This window comes from Antrostomus carolinensis, unplaced genomic scaffold (assembly GCF_000700745.2).
Source record: "Antrostomus carolinensis isolate BGI_N321 unplaced genomic scaffold, ASM70074v2 scaffold36435, whole genome shotgun sequence".
Lineage (NCBI taxonomy): Eukaryota > Metazoa > Chordata > Aves > Caprimulgiformes > Caprimulgidae > Antrostomus > Antrostomus carolinensis.
The window spans coordinates 13,795-24,857 of NW_010314930.1; the positions used below are offsets into that span (position 1 = coordinate 13,795).

Here is an 11,063-nt window from a genome sequence, read left to right on the forward strand (position 1 = left end):
ATAAAGTCACAGTCATGTGTATCCCACAGCAGCTAAGCTCATCAAAGCTCTAACTGATACAATTTGGCATTTGGGGTAGCTGGAGCAGGAAAGATAAATCCAACACTTGAATGCAGTAACATTAAAAAAAAAAAAAAGAAAGAAAAAAAAAAGAAAAAAAGGGACATTGTTTATTCACCATCAAATACAAAAGCTTCTCCCAGCTGCTAAGGATTTACCATGCTTTCATTACAAGACTACATGTGACTGATTCCTTACCTGTAAAACTCAAGATCTCTATCAGCTGAGTGACAATAATTCACCGAGCAACCTGAGTTTTTATTTATCATGCACTGCTAATGTCGTTGGGATCGGCTGCAGCAACCCCTCCCCAGCCAGCTCACAAAGCTTTGCAGAAATACTTGGCCACAATTTCACACTCTACTGACCAAAGTCAGATAGACCCAAACCCCACCACTCCCTTCCAATGTCTTTCCATCCTCACTCCTCTCCCACCTTGCTTGAAGCACAGATGTTGTCCATTTCACTTTTCTTAATTTAAGGATTGGTATTTTTGCCTTCACTAGTATTAGTAAAAGCGTTTCTCTTCCTCAACATTTGATTTCTATCCTGCCAGTTCAAACAGAGCTCAATTTCTGCATCCTGTCCCTTCAAACCGGTTATTCAGATCAGTGTAACTCTGAGCACCTCAGACACCCACCTGAATTCCATCCTGTTCCACCCTCTTCCTCACCTCTTTTCCTGAAGAAAATTCAGGTACAACCCATGACAGGACTAAAGTACCCACTTAAAGCATTTTTTCAGGCAATTGCAGAGCAACTCTAGTTATCTTCCTTCCCCTTCAGTATCCAACAACCAGAGAGCTCACCTACCTCTTCTCACCACCCCACAAAGGACAGGCTTTCTCCTCCATCTACAAATACTGATGGACCTCTCTGCGACACCATCACTCTGGAGGTCTCAAGCCCCAAAGGGGCAGTAAGTGGCGTTACTTGAACACCACAAAACTGCAAAATGGGAGAAAGGTAAGCTGTGAGGAGGAGATTGCACTAATGACCTCAGCCCTTCCCAGTCATCCCTCACTGCCTTTTACCTGAAAATGGCACAAAACCCATTAAGATGTTGTCCATGACTAGCTCAGTCAACTAAATAGATACGATATGGTTGCAAGACTCCAGCAAAGCAGCGGAGGGCACGTGCAACCTGTGCGACAGCAAAAACCTGAGAACGCTTGCAGCTGCTCAAACTCAGCGAAGCGCCTCAGTAAGAACTGAAACCACCAGGCTAAAGGTGGACCAGGCAAGCTTGCCATGAGATACAGCTTGCTGTAAAGCTGCTTTTTTACTTCTTCTTGCTTAGAGAAAGAAAAAACAATCCATTAACTCCCATATCATGTTTTCAAAACACAATTTGGATTGAGGATTATTCTCAGTCTAAATTGGGCAATAATGGTCACCGTTTTCAGACTCTGAAGAACCAGCTTTTAAATTACTTATCAGCCACCAAAAAACTCACACTGGTCTCAAGTGTTGTATTTTGTCTAAATATGCTCTGTCTTCATGCAGCTCAGAAATTTATTCCTACCTCTTAACCTTCCTAAGAATTTACGTTTTCTCAGATATCCATGCAATCAGTGCATTTTAAGAAAATGTCTGGTAGTACAGAAAGATTTTAGAAGAGGCCAGTATTTTGAAAGTTCAGACAAAAACCCAGGCCTCCCAAGAGATCTGAAGAACAGGTGTGGTACACAGTAGAACATCTAGATGCCCTAACACACACCAAAAACTTAAATGCTAGAAAAACTTAGAATTATCTGAGGCAATAATGGGTTTCAAGGGAGAGGACAACTTTAGAATAGCTCTTCTATAAAATCTATGATGTCTTAAACTTTCTGGATTGTCTCAAGTATTGCACAGTGAAAACCAACCATTTCAAATTCCAAAACAGTTGCAATTACCACAAGGCAAGGCTGCTTGAAAAACTGTGTATGCAGTAGGTTTAGATTCCAGAAGACAGTGACACATTTCACAAACTGCCTTTAAAGGTGAAAATAAGATACTTGAGAAGTTGCCACGATTTGTCAACTAGTCTGCAGAAAAAAAAAAAAAGAAAAAAAAAGGAAACACACCCATCAGTTTCAAACACAGGTTTGTACCACAGTAGCTACATCGCACTTCTCTTAATCCGGTTTTCAAACGGCAGTTGTAAATACATCACAAAAATCTGTTTTCACGTCACTACACTGAAATTCTTGAGCATCTGTTATATTCATATTTCAGTAACAGGCAACTGGTTCATGTTTCTCAAGCTAAGCGTTCTCATTTGTGTAATAACTACTGATGATTTTGAGCAGTGACTATATATACAGTAGGTCGTCACAAACCCAGGGATATTAAGATTATTCAATTTTATACTTTTAAAAATTTAAATCAAGACTCACACTACCTCCACTGCATCAGTAAAGAACAAATACTCACCACACTTGCCCTCTTCCTGTTTTGAACATAAAACATGGAAGATTTATCTGAAATCAGCATTTCCTCGTGACTGCATGTGGGGAGGGGCACAAGAACAAACGTGTCTGGAACATCTGAACGGAGCTGTGGTTGGGGACAGGTGGAGCGTGACAGTGGTGTGGTTCATCTGGGAGGGGTTGTGGAGCACAGCAATTGAGGAAATGTCATCTCAAGCCTTTTTACGTGCCAACTTTTAGGAGGTTAATAATGACAAGTTACCTTAACCAAATATATTTTTATTGGGTTCAATATTCAAGCATCATTAGGTTAAGGTCTTTTAGAAAAGTAAACTGTTAAGAATAAAACCCCCCAACCTTATGAATGGCAATTGGTACATGAAGTTTAATTTCAAATAAAATTTTATCAGGCTTGTGAAAACATGCCAAAAGCCAAATTACTGAACAAGATATGAACAAAATACTCTGTTTTCAAAAAAAGCAAATACAGGTTTAATGCTAGTCATCCAAAATTGACATTAGTCTCTTAATATAAGGCAAAAATAGTAACTTTCTTTTATTTTTTAACCTGCATTAAGTACAATCAGCAATAGTTGCCATAGAGAATATGCATCATCGAGATCTTTTAAAAGCAAGACCAGCAGAGAATGCTGACTCATGCATTATAAGATCTTCTCAACATACTGACAACTCCGTAATAACCTCTGAAAGTCTGTCTGGGTTAGGGACTGGATTAATGCTGCAGAGTGGTTTTGTTAAATGTCTGTATAATTTAATTCTCATGCGCCACAATCAAATTTCCGTGTTATAGCCATGTAGCACAAAACATTTCTGGCAGATCTAAGGGTGTGTCAATATACATCAAACCATAGAAAACGCCATAAAATACTCTATGCAATCTTTAAGCATCTGTCTTCAGTATATTTGTATTTACATATTTTTATGAACTTATAATATCTAATGAACCAGTGAAGACATTTTTACAATATTTATTAGATTATGAATTTATAAATTCAAGGACTCAGAGGCACATAGTTTAAAAGGCCAAGAACACTGAAACTAATGAAGTCACAGAAATCAGAATATTTATGGACGTAACACCAGTAAAAAATAAAAATCACAACCAAACTAAAAGCAACACTTCTTAAGAGTCATCCTTCAAAGTTAGCATAATAAAAAGTTCTCATTTCCCTCAAAGAAAAATAATTCATCCCACCTACCAATCTAGAAAAACCTATTTACAATCATACTTTGATCAGAAGTATCATTAAGTTGTGTAATACAGCCACTTCTATTCTGCCATTAGAATTTAACTTTCTTTTAAAGTATAGTTGTATTTACAAATGCATAAATATCGGAACTCTGATCTTCATTAAGATCGGAATGAAAACAGGTTATTAAGTCACAATACAAACGTGTTAGTGGAAAAAGTGTTTGGGGCAGCTGCATATTCAGTATCATTCTCAAAGAACAGGAAGCCAATACTTCTGATAAAGCTCAAGTTCATCAACTAGACCAGGTCTTTAAGTTACGTTAATGAAGATTAAACCTCTTCTTTAAGTGTTAATTCTTTACATGGGTTTCTTCAGTCAACTTTCACCACGCTGTATATTTTGGTTACAAACCAAAAGCATGCAAAGAATCCAATTGTCCCTGGGGGAAAAAAATAAAAATATATTGTTACACCTTAAGAAAACTGACACAGGAGACACAAATTTCTATCCTTAGCTCATAAATCAGGACATAAGTATATGCGATCTGCCACCTCTCCTCTTCAGTACATCCATCAGATATCAGACCAGATAATGGAAAGTTACAGACAGTACCTGGTCTTTACAGGCATCAACTACTATATTAAGTATCCCGTTATTTTTACAATCACAGAGCTGATCACATGGAAGACTCATTTTAAGATGTTTCTGTGTTATTTCTCTCCTACATATTTGTTCTTTGTTGTTTCATTATTCCCCAGCCCACCTCCTTCATATTGCTCCGTTTCACCCTTCTTCAGTGACCAGTCACACACACTTCACCTGATCTGCTCAGCTGGTCAGAATATTGTTGTTATATTTAATAAACCAATTAGATTGACAGCACCAAAAAGAGTTTGCATTTCTTAGTTACACTTCAAAGTTTTGGAAAATTACAGTACTACCTTTATTTCTGTGTAAATCAAGTTAATACAAATTTCATACCACACTATAGTTACTATGCAACTTGTACTTCCTATTGAAAATGTGCTACATAGTTTAAAAATAAACACTTCTGAAATATTTAAGGTAGTCAAAAAGGTATAAGCAAACTTGGTCTGAAATTTAAGGATGAAGACTATTTCCCTGATAACTTATAACCCTTTTAGTTAAAGAAAAATAGCTGCATCCCTTCTCTTTGTGAAAATCCAAAGCCCAAACTATATTAACAAAGCCCAACTATATTAACTACTTTGCATTCAAAAGAATATTTTTGTTTGCAAAGAAGTTAATATAATTGAGCTTCCTTGATCTAACTGGATTACTTCAAAACACAGTCTCGGTCAGAGAGCTAGTGGACTTAGCAGCTCAGAACATTTGTTACAGAAGCTTTTATTTCCCACAAAAACTAGGACAGGAAAAAAAGCCCTGAAGATTATCTGATTTTTGTCCGAGTACCTCTTCTAAAATCACAGCCTTAACTTAGGCAAGAGCCAAGTAAGTTCTTTAAAGAAAAAAAACAAATCATCTTTATTTTAGATCTGATAAGAGGCACAAGGCAAGTTGTGTGCCACCTCATTCACTATACGAGCTTGGAAGGAACCATGAATGACACCATGGTAATTTTTTTTCCTTTTTCCTTCACGCTTGCTAAACTACTGATGTTTAACTGACTCATTTACTATGATACATAGTTGTGGTCCCAGCTGTGAATCAAAGATTTGTCATGTAGCTCCTGGTATTTTGCCTGCTGAGTCTGATCAATGACCTGGAATGCAGTATGGATGCAAGTGCCCGAAGCATGTGTTACACTGACATAGCAGCAGGGCACCGTCAAAACCCTTCCCCATCTTGACGATTTCGAACAGATGAGTAAGCAGCAGCAGAATAGTTCTGATACAACAATTATGATTTTCTCTTTTTAGCTTCTATATCATCCTGACACAGGAAGGTAGTTGCCTTTAGGAGCAGTTTTTCTAAATTGCTAGTATGCTTTTTCATTTAAGAAACTGGAGAAGAACTGCCTGTTCCTTGATCCTGCCTCTAACTTTTTCTGTAGAATCTTATCTCAAAGCACTTCAGTAAACCTCAAGGAACTGAACATACCCACCGTTGAATGCATATCAACCTAAATGGACAAAATTATTCTTACAGCTTAAGAAATAGGACTATTCCCTCAAATTAAAGGGTAATTTGCACAGATAATTAATCTTGTGGGAAGTAGATAAAAAAAAAATTGTTAAGCATACTATGTTTCAAAGTTCTGGTTAACTTCACATGTATTCTCCCTTAATTTCAATATAGAAACTGAAAATGTAAAAAACCGAAAGCATACAAACTCTGAAAGCTGAGTTCAAGTTGCACAGCATAACTCACATCTCCACTGTCCCATTTACATGCAAATCACTACCACAGCAAGTATGTGAAGAGGTCTGAGAGGAAACCACCTCTTTTTTGCATGCTTGTGAACCTACCCTGAAGAGGACTCCCCAAATTTGCTGGCAGGTGCTGCACAGCCAGCTGGTCAATTGAAAGTGAATGTGTGAGCAAAGGAAAAGGGGGATGTGCTGGACACATCTTAATGCTTCTAGACAAAGTCATGTGACATGACTGACTTGAAAGAATAAAGGCAAAAGATGGACATTATATGGGTACCTTAGCTAAGCCAAGCCTCAGCACAGAAAATTTAGTGTAAATCCCCTTTATCTTCAGTGCGTGCACTCCAGAATTACTGCATGGATCCAAAGTAAATGGACTGAACAAAGGGGATGTTAAACACAATTCTGGTTTTGGCCAAAACTGTTTACTCTTAAAGGCAGACATGCTGAATATCTGTTGGAAAAGCTAGCGAAACTAAATTAACTGAGCTTACACTTATGCAAGGCTTCATTATTTTTTCGTGCTACCTTGTAAGTTTGCACCACATTTGGAATTGATCTACATACAGCAGTACGTTAATTTCTAGTTGAACAACCACGGGTTCTTAAATTCTTTAGTTCAATGAGACCATTAGTCCACCCAGATCAGAAATAAAGGTTAAGAGAAAGGCAAGGCGAGAAATAAAAGAGAGGGAGAAAGGGAAGCAGAATCTCTGAACTACACATTCAGAATGACTTGCCTACCAGTACACAAAATATAAATAAAAGTAAAGATGATGTGTAAATTACAAAATACCTGCAAGCAATGCCAAAACACATTAGACTGATGTAAAATGAAGGATGGAAGAGAAAACTAACCACTTTTGGAACACAGCTTGATCACTTTTCAAAGAGCTTATATAACATACTTGAGTCTCATTCCCTCCTTTTAACAGGCAATGACCCAAGAAACTCCTTGCAGGCTTTTGCTCCTGTTCATCATCATCTGCAGTCAGTCGTGGTGCACAAACAGCTTCAGTATTTCCTAAGCTGAACTGGCAATGTCTTTGAAATTAATATTCGGTTACACTTAAAATGAACACCATTCTCAAATGTCAGTTCTTTTCCCACTACATGTTTTTTGTTTTCCTATGTTAGGCGGAAATTAAAATTCTGCTTATAGTGAGATCTGTATTGAGAACTCCGATGACAAGCCATTTATATTCCAGGAGACCTCAAAATACAGCCTGTATAGCTGTATACAGAAATCATAGAATCATAGAATGGTTAGGATTGGAAGGGACCTTAAAGATCATGCAGCTCCAACCCCCCTGCCATCAGCAGGGACACCTTCCACTAGACCACGTTGCTCAAAGCCTCATCCAGCCTGGCCTTGAACACTTCCAGGGAGGGGGCATCCACAACTTCCTTGGGCAACCAGTTCCAGTGTCTCACCACCCTCCTGCTCCTATCTGCCTATAAAGGCTTCATCTGCTGGGTCTCCCTGGTCTGGTGGCCTGTAGCAGACCCCCACTGTAATATTCCCTTTCCCTGCCTTCCCTTTAATCCTGACCCATAAACTTTCAGTTAGCTCCTCATCCATCCCCAGGTGGAGCTCCATACACTCCAGCTGGTTGTTGACATAGAGGGCAACACCCCCTCCTCGTCTCCCCTGCCTGTCCTTCCTGAAGAGCTTGTATCCTTCCATTCCAACACTCCAGTCATGGGAGCCATCCCACCATGTTTCTGTGATGCCAAACAGGTCATATCCCTGCAGGCATGCGCACATCTCCAACTCTTCTTGTTTATTCCCCATGCTACGTGCATTGGCACAGAGGCATTTAAGTTGGGCCAATACGTGTAAGAGGCTCAGGAATCATTAAACTTTATTATAAACATGGAGTTTGAAATTATTTAAAGCATTGATCAGATCAAAATAGGGTAGGGTAAAGTCCACAAAGACAGATTACATGCCACTGGAACAGAATTTAGCATTTTTAAGATTTTTGAGGAGCTGTCAGTTGCTGCCTTCTTGCATGAGAGTTTGAAAGGAGGCTTCTTGCATTTTTGCCACCATTCTTCCACCCTAAACAAGGGATGTGTGTGTCTGACTGAAGATTCCTTCTTAGTACTGAAGATGACAAAGGACGATTTTGTGATCTCATCTCACTTATTGAAGAGGAAATTGAATTGTAGCACCTAAGACAGGTGCTTTTCCAAAAGCTCATACAAAGATGACAAGGTGCTGACAAGGCTGCATAAAAAAGTGGTTAAGAAGTTCTATCTGCCTCCCGTGCCACTTCAATGCAATTGGGAAAGAAAAAGGTATTCTCTGCCAACTTTCACTCCTCTCTCCTTCATCCTACTCCACAAAAGCTGTATTTTTTTTTCCCCTGACACTGTAACTTTATACTTGATTGGGTGCGATTTGAAGTGTGTTTCTCCAAAGACAATTAATATAAAAAAATTGAGTTTGCCACATGGCTAACATAGGAATGAAATCTGGAGAAATCTGGAGAAGTATTTGTCACATTTAAAGGTGTAATGTTTGAAAATCTAGTTATATGCCACATCTTAAATTAGCAGTAGTTTTGTTCCATCCTCACTTAATATCTTTCACTAAAATATGTGATCACAGAATTGCAAAATGCTACACAACTACGTGGAAAAAATCAAAGACAAAAATTTCTAATCCTGTATCAAGTTAAGTTTTGACAAAGATTCTACTGTGCAAAGCTAAAGGCAGACTAAAAATTTAAAATTTAGGTTCAGCATACTTACCTGTGAAAAGGAAGAAGATCAAAACCATAATCATGGTATAACCGAAATATAAAATGGTGCTAGCTGTTCCTGTGATTTGCAGTTTAGAAAAGAAATAATGTATTGCATATATTAGGAAATAAACTGCAGTGAAACCACTAGTGAGAAATGAACGCCACTGCCAGTGATAGTCCTAGAAGGAGTGGGGAAAAAAAAAATACAAATAAGTAAAATTCCATACAGCTCTAACACACTGATCCTATTACTGAGTGCAGAGCTACTCCTTCTGTTATCACTTTTGGATAAAGTGAGTTTTTATAGTTTTTATCTACAGGAATAAGAACTATATACAAGCAACACTGCCTTAACTACAGCATTCACAAGTAGAGATAAGAAACCTAAAGAGGCAAAAAATTTAAAACCCCAAATAAGCCAGACCTACTATTGCCAGCCACAGAGATTTTCCCCCCCGCCCCAAGGCTGGGCATGTCCAAGACACACTCTGAGTGAACAAAGTTCATGTATTAGTTTAGCATCTTCAGAAAAGAGGGAGTTAGAATCTAAAGATGAGATATCTGACTTAGCAGTACTCAGCCCAGTGTTTTAATATTTATGACAAGTTTTGCCAAAAGTAGCCTGCTTCACTTTTTAAAAACAGTTTAAATACATCTCATCTCCTCTAGTAGGTGTTTATGTTGAATTCTGGAATACAATTCAATGAAAAAAAACATAATTTTTTTTTCAGCATTCTTAAAACAATATCAAGTATGAATACTGAAGAGTACTTCTTACCTCTGCACATAGATGGAAGTAGCAGAGCAATATTGTAGCCTCAGAACATGTAATAACCAAAATAATGAATACCAGAAACAGGAAGCCAAACATGTAATACATCTGGTGAGACCTATAAAAGGGAGTTCAAATAAAAAAAAAGTTAAAACAGACTCTGTGATAATAATATTTCTTTGTATGCAGTAATATCACCTGCACCTTAAGTATTCCCTTTCCTATGGAAGCACTATCAGTTGTATGGACAAACAATTGACCAATTTATTTTCTAACCGAAGAAAAGGAGCCTCGTCAGCGCAGTTTGAAAACAGCCCAAAGCATGTTCCTGGTTGGGATTTTAGGGAAAGGACTGGCTAGACATCATGAGTTAGATTACAGCTCCAGTGAAGTCAGTGCGACCTCTTCCACTGACTTCAGCAGAACTTGGATTTCACCTCACATTTCAATCAAAGGGGCAGAGCTGCAAAATAACAAGAAATGACAAATGCTGTAGCTGTCTGCATTGGGTAGAGGCACCTATTCAAGGTTCAGAAACAGTTTAACAAGATCCAATACCTAAACTGTGACAGAGGGAAGACAAATTTCTCACAGTAGATTAGTTTGTCAGCGTGCTATGAGCTCACATCAGAATTCACTTATACTGGACTGGTCTTTGGTGCTTTATTTTTCAAAATAATTACTCTCTGGTGCCTTTATAGAGATTTCACAAAATTTGTTCTTGATTATTTTTCCTCCCTAGAGTAGTTACACAGCAACAACAACAACTACAAAAAACCTCAAGTCAATTGTAATACACTTACTACTCGCAAGTTATATGCCATATGTCAGCTTCAGAGCCACTTCCACATGAAGTCAGAGGAGTAGCACGAGAAAACTAGCTATTTGAATACTGTAGGTCAGCTGTAAATTGCTAAGCATATCACAGCCACTTCTCTACACACCTTGACAAGGAAAGCAGGCACTAAGTATCTTCTAAACCACAAAATGTTAAAAAGATGTTAACATTTAAATCTTTATTGAACCAGTATTCTGGTAACCCTGCATCACCAAAAACCAGTCAAAGCATCTTGAAGAAAAACTTTCACAAAGAAATTACCACCTTTTATGACAGAGAAAATTCAGAAAGATTGTGGTGAACTTACCAAATACTATTGAGGATAAAGAACAACTGTATAAAGATACATCCGAAAGGTAGAATCCCTCCCATGATAATGCCAGGTAACGGCTTTGTATAGAATGATTGCTCAGGAATCTGACGAGGAATTTGATTTGTGCGAACAGGGTGTTCAATTGCCTTTAAATGAAAATAAGAATTTGCTCAATAAATAAAATGTCTAAATACAGCACTACCTTTTTGCTTTCTTTTTGAAATGAGTGGTGGCAGAAGTCTACTATTTGTTTTGAGCATGCACATACCCAGCTATCTGCTACACCTGCTTTTGCTACCAGCCTAGCTACCAACATGATGGAACAACTTATCCTTGGTGCCATCTC

The 11,063-nt window shown here is 38.0% G+C and overlaps 1 protein-coding gene across 1 annotated transcript; it reads right to left on the reverse strand.

Annotated features, from left to right (window-relative positions):
* Positions 1–3,448: 3,448 nt before the first annotated feature.
* Positions 3,449–10,895, reverse strand: LOC104524816 (transmembrane 9 superfamily member 2-like). Its single transcript, XM_010167808.1, has 4 exons — positions 10,712–10,895; positions 9,573–9,684; positions 8,802–8,973; positions 3,449–4,126 (listed from the first exon to the last, which is right to left on the reverse strand). The coding sequence occupies exons 1-4, from the start codon at positions 10,774–10,776 to the stop codon at positions 4,059–4,061; spliced, it is 417 nt and encodes a 138-aa protein (XP_010166110.1). The 5' UTR covers positions 10,777–10,895; the 3' UTR covers positions 3,449–4,058.
* Between the last annotated feature and the right edge of the window lie 168 nt (positions 10,896–11,063).

What these genes read in the sequence shown, in the direction of transcription:
- LOC104524816 (XM_010167808.1), bottom strand. Translation starts at nt 10,776, where the DNA reads ATGGGAGGGATTCTACCTTTCGGATGTATCTTTATACAGTTGTTCTTT. An exon ending in TTTATCCTCAATAGTATTTG is followed by an intron (nt 9,685 to 10,711) that starts GTAAGTTCACCA and finishes TCCCTTTTATAG; the next exon opens with GTCTCACCAGATGTATTACA. An exon ending in ACTTCCATCTATGTGCAGAG is followed by an intron (nt 8,974 to 9,572) that starts GTAAGAAGTACT and finishes CACTCCTTCTAG; the next exon opens with GACTATCACTGGCAGTGGCG.